This window comes from Archocentrus centrarchus, chromosome 21 (genome assembly GCF_007364275.1).
Source record: "Archocentrus centrarchus isolate MPI-CPG fArcCen1 chromosome 21, fArcCen1, whole genome shotgun sequence".
NCBI classification, from domain to species: domain Eukaryota; kingdom Metazoa; phylum Chordata; class Actinopteri; order Cichliformes; family Cichlidae; genus Archocentrus; species Archocentrus centrarchus.
In genome coordinates this window covers 18,985,960-19,008,919 of record NC_044366.1, presented here as the reverse complement: position 1 = coordinate 19,008,919, position 22,960 = coordinate 18,985,960, and the positions used below count along the sequence as shown (strand labels likewise).

At 40.3% G+C, this 22,960-nt stretch overlaps 1 protein-coding gene across 10 annotated transcripts in view; it reads left to right on the top strand.

Moving 5' to 3' along the window:
- LOC115800792 (dedicator of cytokinesis protein 9) overlaps nt 1–22,960 on the top strand; it is an 84,384-nt gene that overhangs the window by 55,574 nt on the left and 5,850 nt on the right. For 5 of the 10 annotated variants that reach the window (XM_030758314.1, XM_030758317.1, XM_030758311.1 and 2 more), the window contains exons 8-46: nt 1,198–1,372; nt 2,077–2,129; nt 2,735–2,809; nt 2,883–3,023; nt 3,879–4,091; nt 4,194–4,316; nt 4,662–4,744; nt 5,756–5,878; nt 6,138–6,217; nt 6,349–6,536; nt 6,688–6,753; nt 6,852–6,944; nt 7,036–7,159; nt 7,310–7,428; nt 8,009–8,095; nt 8,222–8,311; nt 9,575–9,690; nt 10,072–10,141; nt 10,254–10,379; nt 10,470–10,541; nt 11,025–11,171; nt 11,280–11,363; nt 11,529–11,640; nt 12,861–13,039; nt 13,133–13,249; nt 14,198–14,309; nt 14,417–14,550; nt 17,117–17,231; nt 17,321–17,387; nt 17,503–17,550; nt 18,280–18,416; nt 19,266–19,381; nt 19,497–19,634; nt 19,726–19,908; nt 20,126–20,239; nt 20,370–20,585; nt 21,967–22,024; nt 22,148–22,254; nt 22,830–22,952. In XM_030758314.1, the coding sequence (XP_030614174.1) occupies nt 1,198–1,372; nt 2,077–2,129; nt 2,735–2,809; nt 2,883–3,023; nt 3,879–4,091; nt 4,194–4,316; nt 4,662–4,744; nt 5,756–5,878; nt 6,138–6,217; nt 6,349–6,536; nt 6,688–6,753; nt 6,852–6,944; nt 7,036–7,159; nt 7,310–7,428; nt 8,009–8,095; nt 8,222–8,311; nt 9,575–9,690; nt 10,072–10,141; nt 10,254–10,379; nt 10,470–10,541; nt 11,025–11,171; nt 11,280–11,363; nt 11,529–11,640; nt 12,861–13,039; nt 13,133–13,249; nt 14,198–14,309; nt 14,417–14,550; nt 17,117–17,231; nt 17,321–17,387; nt 17,503–17,550; nt 18,280–18,416; nt 19,266–19,381; nt 19,497–19,634; nt 19,726–19,908; nt 20,126–20,239; nt 20,370–20,585; nt 21,967–22,024; nt 22,148–22,254; nt 22,830–22,952 (4,524 nt within the window). Of the gene's footprint in view, nt 1–1,197; nt 1,373–2,076; nt 2,130–2,734; nt 2,810–2,882; nt 3,024–3,878; nt 4,092–4,193; nt 4,317–4,661; nt 4,745–5,755; nt 5,879–6,137; nt 6,218–6,348; nt 6,537–6,687; nt 6,754–6,851; nt 6,945–7,035; nt 7,160–7,309; nt 7,429–8,008; nt 8,096–8,221; nt 8,312–9,574; nt 9,691–10,071; nt 10,142–10,253; nt 10,380–10,469; nt 10,542–11,024; nt 11,172–11,279; nt 11,364–11,528; nt 11,641–11,969; nt 12,009–12,860; nt 13,040–13,132; nt 13,250–14,197; nt 14,310–14,416; nt 14,551–17,116; nt 17,232–17,320; nt 17,388–17,502; nt 17,551–18,279; nt 18,417–19,265; nt 19,382–19,496; nt 19,635–19,725; nt 19,909–20,125; nt 20,240–20,369; nt 20,586–21,966; nt 22,255–22,829; nt 22,953–22,960 lie in introns of all 10 variants that reach the window. The other 5 variants (XM_030758316.1, XM_030758308.1, XM_030758313.1 and 2 more) reach the window with 2 other exon arrangements.

Here is a 22,960-nt window from a genome sequence, read left to right as displayed (position 1 = left end):
CACACAAAGCATTTGTCATATATCGAGTGACCAGCACTGTCTTTGTGATAACAACCAGCTAAAAAATGTAAATTGTTCTGTGACTCAATCTCCTAAAGGTTTTTTCTCCTCTCTTCTTTCTTAAAGTAAGGATACAGATATGATACTGTAAGAATAATTTTAAGGGATGTCCAGTAAATTTCCCTCAATTTATGTGTCGCTGTGTTGCCTAAGAAATTGAGTCGAGTCCTCCTACCTATGGTGATGATGCTGATTAAGTCTGTTTATCAGGACTCCAGCTTTATTTCTGTCCCAAACACCCCTCTCCATATTTACTTAGGCAATCTGCAGACATTCTCTCTCCCTTACAGTCACTCCCACTACATTGCAGGCAAGCTGCAGAGATACCCACCATAACACAATCCGCTGACTGTTGATAATAATTAAATTGCTTCTCCATTTCTCTCAAACAAATGCTTCTTGAGTAATTTATTAAAGTACCTAATAAGCATCAGACCTCCGATTGCTGAGTCATAGAAAAACTGCAGCTCAGTCTGCCCTCATTGGTTCTGAGTAGACTGTAATAAAATAACACTGAAGCCCAAATGAGGCAGTGGCGTCAGCCTTCGTGGCTGTTTTGAGGTCGTCACTGGCAGAGATGGGGGCTTTGTTACCCAGATGCAAATGCTTCATCCCTCCCTAGCTCACTTTCTTTCCATTTGCACACTGCAGTATTTAAATCTGGCTTTAGCTGCTCGCATCTTTATAAAACTGGGACTCATCTTTTTGCAGCTGAATAATGTTACTTTGCTAGACCAATATCATGATCAAATATTTACCAGATCTTTGTTTTTGAAGGTTTCAGCAGTAGAATACAATGAAGTGATGGTAAGGGTTGAATTAAAATGAAGTGAGGCACAGTTTAAATCATAAAGCTAAACATCTACTGCCTTGTGGTGCGCAGACAGTGGTCGAGTGTTATCTTTGGAGAGGGAGATAAAACATTTCTTCTGGCCTGCCATGCTCATGGTTGGATATTTGATTTTTAAAAGTGAATAAGTAAACTTCACAGTCAATCTTTCAGTCAATCCTCCCTTTTCAATTACAAGAAATCTTTTTTTTTTTTAATCATTTTGCTTTGCACTGTTAAATAAGTTTTCTTCTGCACTGTCTACAACTCTTTCTTTCCATTTTTTTTTTCCCATGATGTCTCTGCAGAACAACAAAGTTCGAAGGTTTGCTTTTGAGCTTAAGATGCAGGATAAGAGTACCTACCTGCTGGCTGCAGACAGCGAGGCGGAGATGGAGGACTGGATCAACACGCTCAATAAGATCTTGCACAGTAGCTTTGAAATCGCCATGCAGGAGAAGAGAAATGGAGACATTCATGATGGTATGTGTGTGTTTGTCTGGATTCCTCCACATGAAAGGGAGTCTTTATTTGTTATTATTCCTTTCAAGATACCTTCCTTATCCTGGGAAAAGTTATCGTGTGAAAACACGTGTGGATTAGGTTTTTATGCTTAGCCAGTTATTAATAAGGGAAACCTTCTCACTTATTCCACACAGTAAATCTTCTCATTATTATTTTATTTCCTCTGGAATACTATATGCAACTAGTTGTTTTAAAATGAGATCTTGTTTATTCACATCATCAACCAGTCCTGGCTCACTCCTCCTCAAATTTTTTTTCCTGGCCGTGTACATGTAGTATGTGGTGATGTGATACCAGACCACCCAAGCTTTTAATACTCACCTCCTGTCTCGCAGGAGGCTTAGCCATGGAGCAGCGAGGCTGAATGCCTCTGGATAAAACACTCCGCTAATCTTTCTAATTCCTCTGCTTTTATTAATCATCCTGTGCATGAGAGAAAAATGCTATTGCGCTTGAAAAGATCTGGAAGCTTTCTTTTAAATATGCCACTGAGACCTGCAGTAGCTCCATCTCAGTCCTGGCTGAATCCTGCACAGTTGAATTACAGTTTACTGAACTTTCACGTGTCAGTGAGCGATTAAGGAGGTTTTACAGCCCTAGGTGGCTTTTCTTAAGGTTTACATATTTTCCCTGCGCCCATTGTTTCTTGTATTTTCTTATAGATGATGATCTTGGAAAGTCAGACAGCTCCTCTGGCAGTATGGACAGCTTTCAGGTAGGTCCTACTTTCTCAGTTGGATGTACATACCTTCTTCCTACGGACATTAAACACAGACCCCACCCCCACCCCGTTCTTCTCATTCTATTAAGGATTATACTTAATATGACTTTTTTCTTTTAAGAGTGGGTTTTGTGCAAAATCCAAAGCACAGTTACTCTAAACCTATAGTCAGCAATATCCAATCTAAGATACCTAGCGGGGGGGATAAGCATTGGGAGTTTCAATGATTTTTGAGGATAGAATTGTCTGTGGTATTTAAGTGAAAAATTTGTTTGATGACTTGCAGGCTGCAAATATTTTTCCAATATTTCTGGTGGAGTTTTTTTTTTTTTTTTTTTTTTTTTAAAGAAAGTTTTTCTTGCTGTTATTGTGATGATGGTACGTAATAGTAAAGCCACATGTGCATGGAAACTGGTGGTAACATTTGGGCGGAGAACATTTCGAGAGGATACAGTCAGCTCCACTGAAATGTGTGCTAGTACCACCTGACTCTCGCCCCTGTCTGCACAGCGGGCCTGTAAAATGATGGAGTCTCACTTCCAAATTGGTGCGAGTGACAATTTGTGGTTCAGTTTAGGAAACACTTTTCTTCTCCACAGAGCACAAGAGATATAGAGTCTAGGATGAAGAATGAAACCAGATTAAAGCTGTTCACACTGGATCCGGACACACAGGTAATTAAATCACATTGACGTTCACTTGGTCCCATGTGGTGATAATAACCAACCCAGTTTGAACTATCTTTAGAAACTAGATTTCTCAGGAATAGAGCCAGACGTGAAGCAGTTTGAGGAGAAGTTTGGCAAGCGCGTTCTGGTGAACTGCAACGACCTCTCGGTTAATCTGCAAAGCTGTGTGGCCGAAAACGAGGAAGGGCCAACAACAAACGTAAGCCTGATCTTTTTTTTTTTTTGGTTTTTTTCTCTTTTTTTCCTGACCACAACAGGCCCTAAATAGCAGAAATATCATTATCCGCCTGACTAAGAACGGATGAGATGGTTTTGTTACAGCGGCCGGATGGACTTGTCTTATTATTTGTGCTGGTGAAGGACTCCTGTTGGCATAGCAACTAGGCTACAGTCTCAGAAATGGCAAACAATTTGTTTAATAAAGTCTGATGTCCTGCTGTCCCTCCCAGCAGAAACTGTCTATTAAAATTTCAACATGGTCCACGCACATGCAGAGCAAATGCTTCGAAGTGTGTTCACGCAGCTCCCTCCACTGAAATTTTGCAGTAATAGCTACCAGTTGTTTATTAGATATATGTGTGTTGTCAGTCCAGCTTCTTCTCTGATGCTAGCGCTCAATTTTATTTATAGGTAAGGTAACGTGACACCGGATTCAGCGTACTGGAGTGATACATTGTTAGTTTTACTACTGTAATGAAATGAAATATTACCGTGTTATTAGTAATGTTTATATTTTAATTATTTAATACTCCTTATTTTGTGTACACCAAAACAATGCACATCACATTCACTTTAGTACAATTAGTTGTTCAGGCATTTTGCTCACTTTCAGCTCTTCTGTTACAGCCATCATAGCAGACTGAACCCTCATAACACTGAATCCCAGATGCAGTAACTGTCAAGTTAACAGTTAACACTGACTAATCAGTGTTACACTGCTTTATAGTGTCTTGATTATGTTGACAGAATGTCCATAAAACACATTTAGTTTGACATGAAGTGAGAGTCAGGGTGATCTCTCTAATGAATAACTGCGGCTGTGCTCTTTCTCCAGGTGGAGCCATTCTATGTCACCCTGTCGCTTTTTGACATCCAGAATGGCAGAAAAATCTCCTCTGATTTCCATGTTGACCTAAACCACCCATCTGTCAGGGGTATGGTTCCCAATAACAGCAGTCAGTATATGAACGGGGGAAGCGATGCCCGGCCTGAGGGCCAGCGATTGATCCACGGGGTGCCAGAAGCAGCCATGCAGTATCCCAGACAGGTTCATAAATGCTTGAAATGCTTGTTTTTCTTCATCTTAATGACTGCAGTGGGGAAATCTACCAATACATATTCAAGTCTGTTCTAACATTTCAATTCATAGGTAGTGTTTTCAGTAACTTGCCCCCACCCGGATATCTTCCTGGTGGCCCGCATAGAGAAGGTGCTTCAGGGAGGTATCAACCACTGTGCCGAGCCATACATGAAGAGTTCAGACTCCACCAAGGTACTGGCCCATGTTCCCCTAGACTCAGCAGATTCCACCAAATTATTCCACATTATACAAAGATAATCATCCCAGTTTGTAATCGCTGACCAGTTGCACAGACACTCAACAAAAGCATTGACTTTGGCTCTGCAGATCTAGGTGCACACCCTGAGGTCAGAACAGTGGGTAGTAATGTGATTCAGTCCAGCATGTTGTTCGAAGGACTGAGTGTGTGTTTGTTTCCAAATGTGTGTGTACTCCGATTGAGACTGGCAGCTTGCTCAATATTGTTTCAGTGCTGAAAAAAATTGGGTCCAGCTTGTGTTTGTGTTGAAGCTCAAGTGTGTTCCTGTTTTCCACCAGGTGGCACAGAAGGTCCTGAGAAATGCCAAGCTGGCATGCAGCCGGTTGGGCCAGTATAGGATGCCTTTTGCCTGGGCAGCAAGGTACTTTTCCTCCTCTGTATGTTCTCTCTGTAAGTTTTACAACAAGACCACAACACATAGAGCCATAAACAAACTTCACTAGTGCTCAAGGAAGGATGCAATAGTGATTTAAATACCAAACCACAACCACACAGCAACATTAAACAACAAATTGTGCCTGAAAACAAAGCAATAAAAATGTTTTGCTCTACTTCAAATAATCAGCCGCACCCAAATATACATGTTTCCTCTGGCATGCGGTGCTATTTATCCATGCAGCGTGTTTTGATGCCAGTTGGCCAGTTTGGGGGATGCTGGTCATAGAAATGGTTAATAAATAAATCTACGACTAGACAGTATAAAAGATGGACGTAGCGACCGTGATGTTACCCATTGGTTTGAGACCCCAGGAAGAATAGCTTCTGCATTGCTGCAGCTGAGTGGGATCTTAGTAAACTAAACTAAACTTTTGTTTTTTTCTTCTGTCAACATCCGCAAGCCAAAAGCAGTGTGCATTTAGCACTACAGGTCACCCAAGAGGGGGTGCCATTATGCTGCTACTAGCATTAGTCTCTTGTCACAGATGGATGCTTCCTTCTGTTGAGTGATGCAGTTGGTGAGGTGTGTGTGTGTGGGTGGGGTGAGGGAAAACTGGCATCACTACAAACAGCTCCCACCAAAATGATCTTGATGAATAAAAATCACTACAGACCAGAGGAAGGATGTAATTTGATTTTTAAAGGGAAGTATCCCTTTGAGATTGAAGGATTTCTCTTTTTATATCAATTTAAACTAAATGTTTTTAATAAGCATTTTGAAAATGTGTCCCTCTTGTGATATATTACACACTCAAAATTTACTCAGTTAACCAAACCAAAATAAACAAATGAATGAATGAATATTGTGAATAATAGTTGCAGTCTAGTGTACTGCAGCTAGCTATCAGTGTTCTTTGCCCAATGAAATATAATCATCTCTTTTAAAAAAAAAAATGGAGCCACGTTTCTGACTTTTCTTCTTTGTTTCTTGCAGACCTTTGTTCAAAGATGCTTCAGGGGCTCTTGACAAAGGTGCTCGTTTCTCAGCTCTGTACAGACAAGACAGCAACAAACTGTCCAATGACGATATGCTCAAGCTGCTGGCTGATTTCAGGAAGTTAGTAATGTTTCTATGAGTGCACTTTGTGATAAACTGTCTGAGTAGTCTTCCAGATGCTCTGGAAGGAAAATGTTACCCTATAGGTTGCGCTTTGGCAAAATGCTGGTCTATTAGTGTATCAAATCAAATGTTTTCTCATAACTGTAAATGTGGTCATATACCTCTGGTCTAATTTCTTGGCCACCAGCCTGTTTCTTATTCAGCCTGTGGTAGATGATAGCAAAGGCTTAACTTCAGTTTATTTTCCTTTCCTCAGGCCAGAGAAGATGGCCAAGCTGCCTGTAATCCTAGGAAACCTCGATGTTACCATTGACAATGTAGCCCCAGACTTGTCAAGTAAGCCCTCTAAATTCACTCCATGAGGCCAATATAACAGATGAAAACTGCTCCTACTCAGACTAGGCAGGTTACATTGTCTGCAGGCTGTTTATTTGTTCTCCCTCTGTCTGTCCTGCTTCTCTGTATAGACTGTGTGAGCTCATCCTACATCCCTGTGAAGCAGTTTGATGTCAGCGAGAAGAGCAGCATCTTCTTTGAAGTGGAGGAGTTTGTGCCGTGCATTGCCAAATGTTCTCAGCCTTTTACCATCTACAACAATCACCTCTATGTCTACCCGAAGCACTTGAAATACGACAGCCAAAAGTCATTTGCAAAGGTATTTAGTTTATTATGCAGTGTTATTTTCTAAGTTTGTTGACACAGGAATACGGAAATATTAAATGCTTTGCTGCTCATATATAAAACAAAGGTTTCTCACAGATTTATGATATATGCACACTTTAGCCGTGCTTTGTGTTTGTCCTTAGGCTAGGAACATAGCTGTCTGCATTGAGTTCAGGGACTCAGATGAGGAAGAGGCTGTTGCACTTAAGGTAAAGTTAAATGCCTGCAGGAAAATATGCAGAAAAAAATCCCCCTAAGGATAATCCTGTCCGTCAGGCTTTAATGAGCTATCGTTATTATTTCTCAGTGCATCTACGGCCGGCCTGGAGGACCCTTGTTTACCAAAAATGCCTTTGCTTCAGTATTACATCACCAGCAAAATCCTGAATTCTACGATGAAGTGAGAACACTGTTCCTAACTTTTAAAAAGCATCCCTACTGCCTAACATTACTACATGAAAAAAATGTTTATTTGTCCTCCTGTGCTTTAGTTTAAGATTGAGTTGCCAACTCAGCTCCATGAGAAGCATCATCTTCTCTTCACCTTCTATCACGTCAGCTGCGATAGCAACAGCAAGGCCAGCACCAAAAAGAGAGAGCAGGTTGAGACGCAAGGTAAAATGCTGTCCTACAAAATAAAACTTGCACAGATATGCAAAATTCACGGTTGTATCATTTAAAAGTATCTGAATTTCTGCCGTTGTTTGTTTCTAGCACGAAGTGCAAAGCTCTTAGTTGATGATGTTCTACTCTCTCTGGTCTCAGTTGGTTACGCCTGGCTCCCCTTGCTGAAAGACGGTCGGGTGCTCATGAGTGAGAGTCAGATCCCTGTGGCTGCCAGCCTACCTGCCGGATACCTCAGCTGTCAGGAGGGTGCCAGCAAGGTGCAGTGCACGGGCTAATAAAATGTGGTCGCTTGGCTGCACTACTCACCATTCATGTTCTGTTGAAAACCAACTGAGGTTACACAGCACAAATATTACACTATTAAGTAGGATATGCTCTGTCCAGATTGCATGGTGGATGGGTGTTTATTGCTGCTAACACCCTTAACCAACACATTCAAGACTTATCGAGTGCCCATCTATGTACAGTATGTTCACACCCGCTTTATGCTGTCATTGCCCAGCAATGTGGAACTGAAAGAGGAGGAGGGCATCATATTTCCCTTTGGGTGATTTTTTTGTTTGTTTGTTTGTTTTTTTGTGGCTATTCAACTATTTTTATTGATGCAACACAATCCCCAAAGGAAAAAATATTCATTTCAAATTATATTAAGCAAAATCTCTGATAGTATTTTGACTCAGTTTAGAATACATTTGATTTTTTGACAGCATGTCTGGGGAATTAGCTTTGAGAGACCACAACCCACCCCTTGGTGGCATTAAAGAAGCATCATAGTGGCCAAAAAAAAGTACCACTAAATACAACTTTCTGTTGTTTCTTTGTTTTCTAATTTTACAGCATTTGGGTCCTGAAGTCAAATGGGTGGATGGAGGAAAACCCTTATTCAAAGTTTCCACCCACCTTGTTTCCACTGTCTACACTCAGGTTAGTTTTACACTCCTGATTCATCTGCATCCTAGCAGCTCGTTATTTCTTTTGTCTTTGTGCTCTTCATAGCAACAAAGGTTTCATGGAATAAACTCTTGTCTTCTGATCTTCTTTATGTTTCAGGATCAACATTTGCACAATTTTTTCCATTGCTGTCAAAGCATTGCATCAGGGGCCCAGGTGTCGGGAGGAGAACTGGTCAAATATCTGAAGGTAAATCAATTATTATAAGATTTAAGGGTTCTACTTAACTAGAATTCGTGAATCCTGTTATTAACATATAAATAGTATATTATATGTATATATTTCCCCATTATTTTGGGCCATCTATTTGTGTGTATGAAAGTGTGTATGCTGAAATGATTATGTGTCTGCATGTTAGAACATTTTTTATTCACACTTTGAAGCACTTTGTTAACTCTGTGTTTTCAAAAGTGCTATACAAATAAAGTTAATATCTGATTTGTGTTGTTGTTGCGAAGGAAATGCTTATTTTTGTTTGGTAGTAATGCAACACGTTGACGTGTCTTTAACATGACCACAGACTTTGCTGCTGTCATGTCAGTTAATTCAGTAGAAATGTCATTGCAGCTCGAGAAAACACACTATACTGACCAAAGTCTTGTCAACTGACTTCACTGAAGTGTTTGTATACACTGTAGAAATGAGTGCATACACCTTCCAAGGAGTCATAACCTGAGGAAATCTCACCAGTGTGATGTCTGAGACATATTAAATAACTACAAATAAAGTTTGGCATATTTTGACATTTGTCTGCATTGATTGTAGCAGATCTTCTCATTCTCAATAAAACCACAAACAATCACAGGCTGGTGCTGAATCACACAGAGATTAATGTTCTCTTTTGTGTGTGTATGTGTCTATATTGTGGCTTGCCAACAGCGCATTCTTCTGGACAGTTTGTGCAGAACTTGTTCGTTTCCCATTTTACTTACCTGCAGAGGCTAGGCTGATACCGCTAAATCTGGCAGAGGTCTTGATTTCTTTTCCATATTTTTCTGTGATACTTGTAGCTTAGTTATTGCCTTTTCCGTCACTGGCTGTCAGTCCATGGGAAACTCAGTTCTCTCTTCCCCTGGTGAACACTGACACAGAGAGCCACATTTGGTCCAGTACATCTCTTGGGCTATAATGTAAACAGAGCAGTGAACACAAACAATAGCCAGAGGGTCAAACAGCAGGTCAGCTGTGCCGACTGGCAGTCCGCCAAATTAGTTGGCAGGCTTGTGTTAGTTTCCTGTACACAGGCATTGATGCACCAGGATCTACACTCAGCCATGTTCCAGGCGCTGAAGCATACAGTGTGGCTGATTAGCACAGTTTTATCCACACATGTACTCCTGTTGTGAGTAGATTAGCTTCCCCAAAGGTGTTCTTTGTTAACCTTTTGTGCACATTTTACACAAAAAAGGTTTGTGAATAAACACCTCACCTTTGATGATGCTTTACCCTCAGAGTCTGCATGCCATGGAGAGTCATGTGATGATCAAGTTCCTGCCCACCATCCTCAATCAACTGTTCAGGGTTCTAACCAGTGCCACCCAAGAAGACGTGGCAGTCAATGTCACCAGGTAAGTGTCCCTTAAATGCTTCTTGTCCATGCAATTTATTGTTAATGAAATATCATATTTCAGTATTCATGTATATGAAACAATCTTGAAAGAAAGCAGCTTGTTGAGTGGCGATGACTGTTTCCCTAAATTACAGTCACCTGAAAATTCCTGATTTTAATGATGATTTTTGCCCAATGAAGACCGTCATTAATTTAATACAAGTGACAATGCAGGAGTTTTTGATCTGACACATCTAATGAAAAAAATTGTTTTTATTTTTATTTTATTAGTCAAACTTGAATTGAAGTAAATTTTTTGAGTGTTGCAAGGGCCGAATTTTAGTGTATAAACTGTTAATGAACTCAGTAACATGTCCTCACTGTCCTCGTTTCCTGTTAGAGTCATGATTCACGTTGTAGCGCAGTGCCACGAGGAAGGCTTGGAGCACTACCTTAGATCTTACGTGAAGGTAGCTTTAGCATGCCGCATCCATATTTATATATTATATTTTTGAGCTATATTTTATATAAATATGTTCACATATGAATTGATACGTCCATCTTCGCATGTGTCTGGTACAGTATGTCTTCAAGACCGAGCCACACACGTCCTCCACCACCCGAACGGTGCACGAGGAGTTGGCTAAAGCCATGACTGCAATCCTGAAGCCTTCCACTGATTTCCTCACAAGTAACAAGCTGCTCAAGGTAACATATTTATACTTATTTAAAGTACTATGTAAAATATTTATTATTTTACACAGGCTGTCCTCTAACTGATGATTGTCTGTTGTGCAGTACTCGTGGTATTTCTTTGAAGCCTTAGTCAAATCCATGGCTCAGTACTTGATTGAGAGCTGTAAAGTGAAGGTAAGTTTGCCACAGTGTGTGTGTGTGTGTGTGTGTGTGTGTGTTTGACTCCGAGGTGTCTGCTAATGCCCATTTTATTACAGTTTAGGTTCTTCACAGTAGTTTACAACATGCTGGGTCTTGTGGACAGCCGCAGCACCACAGTGGAAGTATTATGTATCCACAGTCTGTCCCACACTGCTGTGCAGTTTAATTGGCAGCATTTGTTCAAACCCCATAGGCAACCACATCCCTGTGTTTAACATCCACTAGTATAATGTATCTGTAGTTTGGAAACTCTTAGACTTTGTGTTGCTTAAAATACTGCTTCCCAGTGTTTCTCATCTCTAGTGCCCTCTCAGTCACAGGACTAAAGAAATAGTTTTAAACTGGAAAACTATATCGATATAGATATATAACCTATCTCAGTTTGTTGTTGGCTTTGATCTTTTTATGGAATTTATTTGTACGACATTTGTACGAACTTACCTGCTGCTCCTCCAGCTGACCAGGAACCAGCGCTTCTCTGCATCGTCCCATCATACTGTGGAGACCTTGGTCAACATGATCATGCCACACATCACTCAGAAATACAAAGACAACCTAGATGCAGCCCGGAATGCTAACCATAGCTTGGCAGTCTTCATTAAGGTCAGGAATTGCAACTGCAATGGCTTTCAAAGCACCATGTTTTTGGTATTTCATGACTAATTCACTGATATGCCTATTTATATTATTTATATGCTCTCTTTATTGTAGCGTTGTTTCAACCTGATGGACAGAGGCTTTATCTTCAAACAGATCAACAACTATAGCAACTGTTTCGTGCCTGGAGACCCAAAGGTGCACTGACAATACAACCAGCAGCAGCCTTTATAAAAAAAAAAAAAAAAAAAAACTTATTTATGAAACTTTAATTTAGACTTATGATGGCCTGATAGAGGACATTGAGGTGCTGTTGTGTTGTATTAAAGGTGGCTCTCTGGTTTTTGTTCATTCTAAATGCAGACGCTGTTTGAGTTCAAGTTTGAATTCCTGCGAGTTGTGTGTAACCACGAGCACTACGTCCCCTTAAACCTGCCCATGCCATTTGGAAAGGGAAGGATTTTGAGATTTCAAGGTGAGAAAGTCATACTATAACCATAATGCCAGCTAAAGTGTTTGTGTTAATATTCTTATGTTCCTGCGTATAAAACGCTTTACTGTTTATGGGCAACAGTACAAAAATAGTTTATGAACTGCCTTTTTTTTTTTTTTTTTTTAAGGTTTAAAACATACAAAATAGGGCAGTTTTACCCATAGGATCACACACTGCATTTCTAGTGAAACATCAACTAATACAGCTTTTTATAACTAATAATAATGTCATAAAATGGGTTTTCTTTTGCTTTTAAAGTCTTTTAATTTTTACAGAGTGTACTTTGTTTCTTTTGTGTTTTCCTCAATTAGCCTCATTAACTCCATGTAATACTGGTGATACTCCCGTAGGTAGGTGGAAGGTGTCGTGACCTCATTCCGATTATTTATCTGTGACCAGAAAGTTTCAAATTTTCCTCTAAAATCTGAACCTTGTCAGTTCTTTCCTACAGACTGGTTTATGTGGGATTTTAGCTTATGATTTTTTGTCAGACTGGACTTGTTATCATCATCTGGTGTGGGCAATTAGGTGTGCTTGTAGTTTCTTTGGTTTTTTTTTTCTGTCTTGAACTGGTTTGAGGGTTTATGACTATGATGAAAATACTGTTTGTTTGTTTGTTTTTTTCCCCATTTCCAAGAAACCAAATATCTTTTTAATCCTTGCATGCTTGAAATGCAGGTTTTAAGAAGGTAAAAGTGGAGAAACGTGGCTGAATAAAGTCATTTCTGGAATCTTTACGTGTGTGATTTGGGATTTCTTTACTTGTCTTAAATGCTGTTGGAAACCATTTGTGACCAGCTGCTGTTGTTCAGTCACTAGCTTTAATCATGTTTGTCTTTTCACAGCGACGTTTGCTGATGTAGAACAGCAGCTCAGTCACAGTGTGAATCTGTCAAACATGAAAGTTTAGGCTTTTCTGTTTTTCACTCAAATAAACTGTTTGATGATGTTTATAAGAAAATACACACAATATGGCCTATATGGGGGAAAAAATACCTCTTGTCTGCTCAGTTTTAATGCTGGCTGCAGTAGCTATACTCTCAAAATTTTCATATTTTTTCTGATCAATGTCTCTGTGTCAAATTAAGTGTGAAATTTGCTCCAATTGTGTGGGCTTTATTGTGACTTCTCCTATTTTTACATGCTTCATCTGCTTCTGTCATTCAGTCCTAATCTCCTCATCATCTTCTTTAAACCTACAGACCTCCAGCTGGATTACTCGCTGACTGATGACTTCTGTAAGAACCACTTCCTGGTCGGACTGCTGCTCAGGGAGGTCAGTGCAGCTCTGCAGGAGTTCAGGGAGATTCGTCAGATTGCCATCCAAGTACTGAAGAGCCTCATGATGAAGCATGCATTTGATGACCGCTATGCCTCAAAAGTAAGCAGTGTATTCACACCTCTGTCTCCGCCTTTATGTGTGTGTGTATATGTGATACTGAGACACTCCTTTGGATTGTTCATTATTTTTCAGAGCCAGCAGGCCAGGTTAGTCACCCTGTACTTGCCCTTGTTTGGTCTGCTCCAAGAAAACGTCAACAGGCTAAATGTGAAGGAAGTGTCCCCATTCACCGTCAACCACTGCACCAGTGTAAGGGAGCCACCTAGTGTGTTTTCTGAGTATTGACATCTTTTTGTGTTTAACATCTGTTCTCATATCTGATATGCTTGAAAACTTTACGGAAATTGAGTCTCATTAGACCAGGCAACATTTTTTCCCAATCTTCTATTGTCCAATTTTGGTAAGTCTGTGTGAATTGTAGCCTCAGTTTCCTGTTTGTAGCTGACAGAAGTTGCACCTAGTGTGGTCTTCTGCTGCTGTGGCCCATCTTCTTCAAGGTTGGACATTCAGAGGTGCTCTTCTGGATACCTTGGTTGTAACAAGTGGTTATTTGAGTTACTGTTGCCTTCCTTCCTTTCTGATCAAAGAACTGCTGATCATTGGGTATATTCTCTTTTTCAGCCCATTCGCTGTAAAGCCTAGAGATGGGAAAATCCCAGAAGATCAGCATTTTCTGAAAAATGTAGACCAGCCCGTCTGGCACCAACAACCAAGCCACGTTCAAAGTCACTTAAATCACCTTAATTCCGCATTCTAATGTTCAGTTTGAACTTCAGCTCGTCATCTTGACAGTGTCCACATGCCTAAATGCATTGAATTGTGATTGGCCGATTAGATATATATGTTAAGGAGTGGTTGAGCAGGTGTACCTAATAAAGTGGCTGGACTATATACAGCTTATTCTCTTTATTTAACTTTAAAAAACTTTATTAAAATCTTCAGACTATCTACTAAATCTGTCAAGAAATGAACTTTATATTTATCCATATACTGTATCCATGTGATGTTCCAGTAATATTATTTCTATTTTTTTCATATTCATTAAGGATTTAAACTGTGCAGTTTAAATTGTGGTTGCAGCCCTTTATTTGGGGTGAATTCCATCTCATACATGTTTAAACATTACTGGAGTGCTTCCAATAAAAACAGCTTTTTATTGTGGGCTTGATTCATTAAACTCTCCTATTTTTCATGCAGAATGGAAGAGATGATTCTCTCCTTACCAGCACTTTGATGACACCTCCCAGATCCAGCACCTTTTTGGACACCGGCTTCCACAAAGATGTTTTTGGAGTCATCTCTGGCACCAGTGAGTGTAGCACATTCTTTTCTTTAAGACATTTTTTTTTCTTTCCTTTTTTCAGATTATTGTATTTTTAGTCTATAAAAACATCTCATTGTTATTGTTTTTTACAGCTTCACCTCATGCAGCATCCACCCCCAACATTAACTCTGTGCGCCACGGAGGCTCTCGTGGATCACTCATCAGCACTGATTCTGGGAACAGCCTGCATGAGAGGAACAATGACAAGGGCAATTCTCTTGACAAGGTATATAACAGAAGGAACTTTGAGATTCCTGTAAAGTGTTTTTGTACGTTTATTAGAAATTTAATTTTGGTATGTGTATAACAGCCAATTCCCAATGGCTGTTTAGGCACATCAGATGTTCCCTTATTATGGGAAAAAATTGCCACAGAAAGTCACTCTTTGTTAACATTTGCCATTAACTCCCCACCTTCGCTGTATGGCTGGCCATGGCAGACAGACAAGTTAGTACGGAGACACTCTGTCAATGTCCTGCAATTTTTTACGGAGCCTGAGGAGTCCACGCTCTCCATGCGCTCTAAGCGTGTCACCATGGACTTCTCCCTGCTCACTGTCCCCTGCGTTCCAGAGGGTGCCCTGCAGTCCAGCAGTTCACTTCAAGTACAAAATGCCTCTGCCCTTCACACAGTCCCTCCTAGGAGTGTCCCATCTGGGAATGATTGTGTGTGCGTGCGTGCGTGCATGTGTTGATGCCCTAAACCCCAGCCCTTACTTTGCCAGGAGATTGTCAGGCTTTGTTCTGTTTATTCTCTGTTGCTATAAATCAGACGTGTTTTACCTCAGGGTCTCACGTCATTTGGCACTTTTCCTGTTCCAGATGGTGATAAGCATGCAAGCGTTTGATTTCCTCTCACTCGTGCTGTGTGTTTTCTTGTCTCTCTCTGATAAACAGCCTTAAACTAAATCTGAGAAGATTTAAACACAAAGGACTGGATTTTCGTTATGTTTCATCCAGTGTTAGAAAGGCTTTTATTTCTGGTGTGTAGCAGCTAGTTTATTTACCTCATAAAGGGGGCAAGAAGACACAAAAGTATTAGCAACTTAAGAATAACTCTCCTTTAGCTCAAGCTCAAAAAGTGTACCAAACTTTGAAGTTCACGTCAGCCTTTTCAGAAAACTAATTTTAGCCTTAAAGTTCTCCACTCTGCAAAACACCCTTTAAAAAAGCAAGAGCATCATGCTTTCCATGAAGTCATCCCCAGCTTGTTTTGTGGTCTAGACTAACTGCTGGCAGAGGAACGTGTTTGGTATATTGCCAACTTCTTGCTGTGGTAAAGCTGCTGCTCCACTGCTATGGTTCTGTTTTCTCCCTGCTTCATACCTCAGCTGGGGGAAAAAAAAGCCCTGCAACATCTGGATGAATGATTTCACTACAGTGTAGTTCCCTGGCCTTCAGTATTTATACAAGTATTTGGGCAATGACACAGTTTTTGTAGTTTTGCCTCTGCACACCTCCACAATCAAGATGTGATTAAAGTGCAGACAGTCATAGTTCCTCATTATTTCATGACAAAGTAAGCATATAAAAGATCTGGAGTGTTTAACTTGAATTTGGTACCTTTTCACTCGAACTCTCAATATTAGGTTACAAAGAGATGTTGATTCACATGAAGGAGGCTACTAGATTAGACTTTGCCACAAAACATCAAAAAGCCTGCTCAGTTCTGGAAAAAAAAATCTTTTGGAAATATGAAACTGGGATTAACTTGTATCTGAATGATGGAAAGAGAAAAGTGTGAAGAAGAGATAAACGGCTCACAGTGCGAAGCACAGCTTTCTTGTCTTGATCCCTTGCACAGAGCAAGTGAGCAGGACACCAATCTACTCCAGGCTTTGCAGTAATAGGCGAGAGCTAAAATCTCTGCAAAACAGTGCAGACCTTTGCTAGAAGTAGCAGTGCCGTGCTCTTTGCTCAGATTCACTCAAATGCTGCAAAACTGATCACACAGCACTTCAAAGTGCAAATGATAATGATCCAAAGCATACTGCAAAAACAATTCAAACGTCTATCAAGGCAAGTAAATAGGATATTCTTCAGTGGTCAAATCAGTATCTCTACCCTACAAAGCATGCTTTTTAGTTACTGAAGGCAAAACTGATTTCAGGGAGACCCACAAACAAGCAGCAACTGAAGGTGGCTGCACTAAAGGCACGACAGGGCATCTCAAAGGAGAAAACCCAGCATTTAGTGATGTCCATGAGCTCTAGAATTAAGACAGTCATTGACTGCAAGGGATTTTACATTAGAGTATAAAAAACAGTCCTTATATTTATTTGTTAGTTTGCCCAAGTACTGTTTAGCCTCTGAAAATGGGGGTTTATGTATAAAAGTGTCTGCAATTCCTAAATGGTAAATTCAATACTTTTGTTAGCACTTCAGTCACATCTTGATTGTTTACTTTAAAATCCACTGTGGTGGTATATAGAAAATCATATAATTGTCCAAATACTTATTATTCATGTATTATTCATGTGTTGTTTAGCAGAAATGTGTAGTTTCTTTTGCTTTATTTATTGCGGCACTAAAACTTAGTTTTCTTTGCTTTGATCAGTAAACACAAACAGCAAATCTCAGTCACACATCACAGGATCTTTCCTATATATACAAAAAAATTTTGGCAGCTCCCAAAGAGGTTTAAGCCAGCTGAGAAGAAGAAAATGCTCAGTTTGACAGGCCTCAAACAAACTGACTAGTTTTTCAAATGGTACTTTAAGAAGCTAGAAGAAAGACCTTGCTGGGATTATATTTTTTTTCTATCTGTGCCTGATTGTCCCATTTGTCCTTCAGAACCAACCTGCCTCAGCCCTGGGAAGCCCCCTGCTACGATGTGATAAACTGGACCAGGCAGAAATCAAGAGCCTCCTCATGTGTTTCCTCCATGTGCTCAAAAGCATGTCTGAGGGTAAACTCTCATCTCTATTACAGTTCCTGCTTTCCCAGCCCACAGTAAAATAAAACCGTCTCCACAGTGTCCATTTCTGTCTCTTCCAGATGCTCTGTTCACATACTGGAACAAGGCATCATCTGCTGATCTGATGGATTTCTTCACTTTAATAGAGTAAGACATCTAATACAGAATAACCAGCTATTAGAAGTATTGCTGAAAAACATATGGCAACTGATTTTATTTGTTTTGCTTTGTTTTTTTACCCCACCTACTTTCGACCTCTCAGAGTGTGCCTCCATCAGTTCAGATACATGGGAAAAAGATATATTGCAAGGTAATGTTGCTGTCAGGGATAAAGGATTTCAGGCTTCTCAACATCTTGCTTTTTATAAAAAGACAAATTTACATGAGTTGTCCATTAGGTTTTACACAGTTTATGAGGATGCAGCTATTTGTTGTGTGTATTTTAAATCATCCAGGCTAAGCCATCATATTTGTTACTGTTGAAGGGTGTGACTGTACTGTATGTTCAGCCCAGTTATTTTAATTTGATTTGATTCGAGTACACACACTGTACTTTAATCACTGTTGGGAACTGGCCTTGTCTCCCAGGGGGCTTTACGTATTCACTCTCTCTAACCTCCCACCACTGTTTCTGTCTCTGTTCACTGAAACGCTGGCAAGTTTAACATAACGAAATAAAACCTGGCTCCTGCCCTCTCCTGCTTGGGTAAGCCTAAAGGTGAAACCGAGAGTAATTGCATGGTAACTTCTCACCATCAAAAAAGTTGCAGTGCTTTGACAGTTTCGATGCTCTAAATTCACCGCCTCTCACATTCTTCCATGCATGGCTTCAGCTTAAACTTGGTGTATTAATGCTGCCAATTCTGCTTTGATTATTCTAAGTTTAATCTGCATGGCAGACATGCACTCACAACTTGACTTTAGCCTTTAAGGTCTCGGAAATTGAAATCACTCCCGGGGCATTTGAGCGCTAGTTGTAAAATGATGTATTATTCACCATAACCTGCAGCTTCATTAACTCATCCTGTTTCCTCATCAGGAACCAGGATGGGGCAGGACCTGTTGCACACGAGCGGAAGTCTCAGACTCTGCCTGTGTCCCGTAACAGGGCGGGAATGATGCATGCCCGCTTACAGCAGCTCAGCAGCCTGGATAACTCATACACATTTAACCACAGTAAGTGCCTCCATTCTGTACCTCTCATCAAACATTCTCCATCAGAGGAACCCCGCCCTCCTCATACCTCTCTTTCAACATCAGCATCATCTTCTTCCTCAAACTCTGTCCCAGCCTGCTGTCAAGCAGGGAATTCTTTAGAAGACATGTGTGCTCATTAAATTCAGGAAGCTGTTTGCGGCCTTCCATTGATTGCCATAAGGAGGTTAAGCTAGGTGGTGATCCTGTTTAAATGGCATTATTTAATAATAAGTTTCTTTGTGTTTTCAGTGTAAGAAAGATTTCAAGTATTCTTGGCATATCTGTAGACCATGGTAAGAATGTACCAGGATGTTAGGACGTTTGTTACTGGCTATATGTTCATTTGGTTGATTTTTAAGAGCATGCCTGTTTTAACAGAACATTTGCTTTCAAAACCTTCTCATCCTTTTGCCCAGCTCATCTGTTCTCAACCTTACATTTTTACATTTCACTCTGTGAAAGCAGTCCATATGAAATATGAAGGGTTTTATTCCAAAAGGTAAAAAAAAAAACAAAAAAAAGCATGAATTTCCTACAAAAACAAACAAAATCATCAGTACAGTTTGTAAAGGAGAAAAATATGCCTCCCCAAGTTGTCACAATTTTTCCTAAAAAAGTCTTAGCTTGTCAAATAATTTTGCCTTCAGTTTGGAATGAAACTCTTTTAGACAAAATGAAGCTTTCAGTCTTTGATGCAGCGGCTTTGCCTTTAACACTACATTTTTGACAGACATCACACAGTATAACATAGTGGTCACTTTGGAGAGGTTTTGTATTGAGTGTACTGGTGGTGATTGAAAGAACTACAGCCCGTTCTTGTATTCGTAGCCTACAGTCACTCAGATGCTGACGTGTTGAATCAGTCACTGCTGGAGGCCAACATTGCCACTGAAGTCTGCCTGACTGTCCTGGACACACTCAGTATCTTCATCATGAGTTTCAAGGTACCAAAGATGTTTAGTGAGGTTAATTATTTTGGCATAATTAACCTTGTTATTCCCCATTATTGCTTAATAAGGGCTTATTTTTTAAATCAGATGATCCTCTCCTACTCCACAGACACAGCTATGTGCTGACCATGGCCACAGTCCACTAATGAAGAAGGTGTTTGACGTCCACCTCTGCTTCCTGCGGATCAATCAGTCAGAAACGGCCCTCAAGCAGGTCTTCACTTCACTGCGCACCTTCATTTACAAGGTATGAAGGACTTACTTGCCTTATTTAATAATTCTCTATTTGTTAAGCCCGAATGACCACAGAAATTGATGACTGATTTTTGCCCTCTTAGTTCCCATGCACATTTTTTGAAGGGCGTGCAGACATGTGTGCTGCATTTTGCTATGAGATCTTGAAATGTTGCAACTCCAAGCTGAGCTCCATTCGCAGCGACGCAGCCCATCTGCTATATTTTCTCATGAAGAGCAACTTTGACTACACGGGTCGCAAGTCCTTTGTCAGAACACATTTACAGGTGAGATAGTTCTTCACAATAAAAGCTTTTATATCCATCTACTTTAATATTCTGGGATTTTAAAGATGCCAAAAGTTATTTTAGCACTTCAAACAGCATACTTTACATCATTTACTAGCATAAGGGGTCAGTTCCTTCTAACGTCAAGTATACATAATTTTCTTCTGGCCTGTATTTGCCTTCCCTTTTCTAACTGCTGATCTTTTGTTTTCTTTAGGTTGTGATTGCTGTCAGCCAACTGATAGCAGATGTCATTGGTATAGGAAGTACACGCTTCCAGCAGTCTCTGTCGATAATCAACAACTGTGCCAACAGTGATAAAACTATCAAGGTGAGAACCACATGTGCAACAGCTTTTAACTTCGTCCTGGCTCCATTTAAATAGGCAATTTAAAAAACATGCCTGGAATTAAACTAACCTAACAATGATGTAGCTCACATAAGTGTATCCTCTTCAACAGAACACAGCTTTCCCATCAGATGTGAAGGACCTGACCAAACGCATCAGAACAGTGTTGATGGCCACAGCACAGATGAAGGAGCATGAGAGAGATCCAGAGATGCTGGTGGACCTGCAGTACAGCCTCGCCAAGTCTTATGCCAGCACACCTGAGCTACGCAAGACCTGGCTTGACAGCATGGCCCGAATCCATGTGAAGAATGGAGACCTATCTGAGGTCTGTGATAAAACTCTGTATGGCTGAATGGGACTGGTTCTGATTTCTGTGTCTGATGTTAGGTCCAAGAATCTCAAACATCAGACCAGTACAGTCGTGGACACAATTCTTTGAGAATGACACAAGTATTGGTTCTCACAAATTTTGCTCTTTCAGTTTTTATGATGGCAATTTGCATATACTCCAGAATGTTACGAAGACTGATCAGATGAATTGTAATTAATTGCAAAGTTTAACCATGGTTACCTGCAAGGAAAACATGTGCAGTCATCATTTGCATAAAGAAGGGCTTCACAGGCAAAAATGTTGCTGCTAGTAAGATTACACCTAAATCAATCATTTATCAGATCATCAAGAGCTTCAAGGAGTGAGGTTCAGTTGTTGTGAAGAAGGCTTCAGGGCACCCAAGAAAGTCTAGCAAGCACCAGGTGATCAGTCATCTGCGGGATTGGGGTGCCACCGGTGCAGAGCTTGCTCAGGAACGGCAGCAGGCGGGTGTGAGTGCATAGAAAACATCAGGCATAGACTGACATTATGCAAAAAGTACATTGATTAGACTGCTGAGGACTGGGGTAAAGTCGTTTTCTCTGATGAAGCCCCTTTTCCATTGTTTGGGGCATCTGGAAAAATGATTGGATGGAGAAGAAAAGGTGAGTGCTACTGTCGTTCCTGTGTCATTCATGGGTGGGTTTGTTTCATAGTCAAGTGAGCTCACTCACTCACATTTATGCCTGAGAACACAGCCATAAATAATGACACCAACATCCTCTGAGAGCAGCTTCTCCTAACCATTCAAGAACAGTTTGGTGAAGAACAGTGCCTTTTCCAGCATGACAGCACCGTGCCTGAAGACGAAGTGATAACTAAGTGGCTCGAGGAGCAAAACATTTTAATTTGGTTCCATGGCCAGAAAACTCCCCAGACCTTAATCCCACTGAGAACAAGTGGTGGGTTGACAAACAAAACCCCACAAATTCTGACAAATTCAAATTATTGATTATGCTAAAATGGGTTACCATCAGTCAGGATTTGACCCAGAAGTTGATTGACAGCATGCCAGGGTGAGTTGCAGAGATCTTGAAAAAGAAGGACCAACACTGCAAATATGTAATTGTCAATGAAAGTCTTTGAAACTTGAAATGCTTTTAATTATACTTCAGCATAACACAGAAACATCTGACAAAAAGATCAAAAAAACAATGAAGCAGCAAACTACGTGAAAACCAATAACTGTGTCATTCTCAGAACTTTTGGCCATGACTGTATTGCAAACTGTCCTGTTTCCTGTGTGCTGCTCTTTCTAGTGATAACGGTTTGGAACATAATCGGTGCCGTTATCTACCCATGCTTATCTGACCGCAGTTGTTTTTACTGTTTGCAGGCAGCCATGTGCTATGTGCATGTTGCCGCGCTCGTGGCAGAATACCTGCGGAGAAAAGGTACTTCTGTATTCTCTGATGAAAATGTTTCTATTGCTTTACCAGACAGGAGGCCTGTTGTCATTGTTATTTTTTGTTTGTTTGTTTGTTTTTTAACATTGTCTGATCTTTTTGTCTGTGCAGGCATGTTCAAGCAGGGCTGCTCGGCATTTCGTGTCGTGACTCCAAACATCGATGAAGAAGCTGCAATGATGGAGGACGTCGGAATGCAGGATGTCCATTTTAATGAAGTACTTAGATCATTTGTGCTAATAATGCAAAAATGTAATGTTTAGTTTATTTTGATCTTTACTGTTCAAATGAACTAGCTAAGAATTAAAGTTTAAATCAGTGTTGTCAGCTAATTTTAGCTTATAGACTACATACTCCTCAGATTGACCTCAATAGGCCATAAACTGGCCTATTAAAAAAACGCCTCCAAACGCATTCTGAAAATGGTTTTAAAAAAACACATAAATAGATTTAGATATATTATGAAAAATGAGTTGAAGTTGCTGATATGTCCCACTCATTTCAAGAACAATACACTTCATAATAAGAATCAAATATTAACATTGGGAGATTTTCCCAGAATCATGACCCATCAGATTTACAGGAGGGAAGAGGCACTCTCACATACTCACATTTAAAGCTGCTATTATTTCTATTCTAAAGAATCAAAGAGGGAACCTGCTTTTTTTCAGTACGTCTTCAAAGTCTTTTTAAAGTCCATTTTGGTTGTGATAAAATGAACTGCTGATACCCAAACACTTTATGTAAGCATGTTTACCAACAGCTCTCCATCTCTGTTGTGCTCATCCCTCAGGATGTCTTAATGGAGCTTCTGGAGGAGTGCGCAGATGGGCTGTGGAAAGCTGAGCGTTACGAGCTCATCTCTGACATCTACAAGCTCATTATTCCCATTTATGAGAAGCGGAGGGACTTTGAGGTACAAAT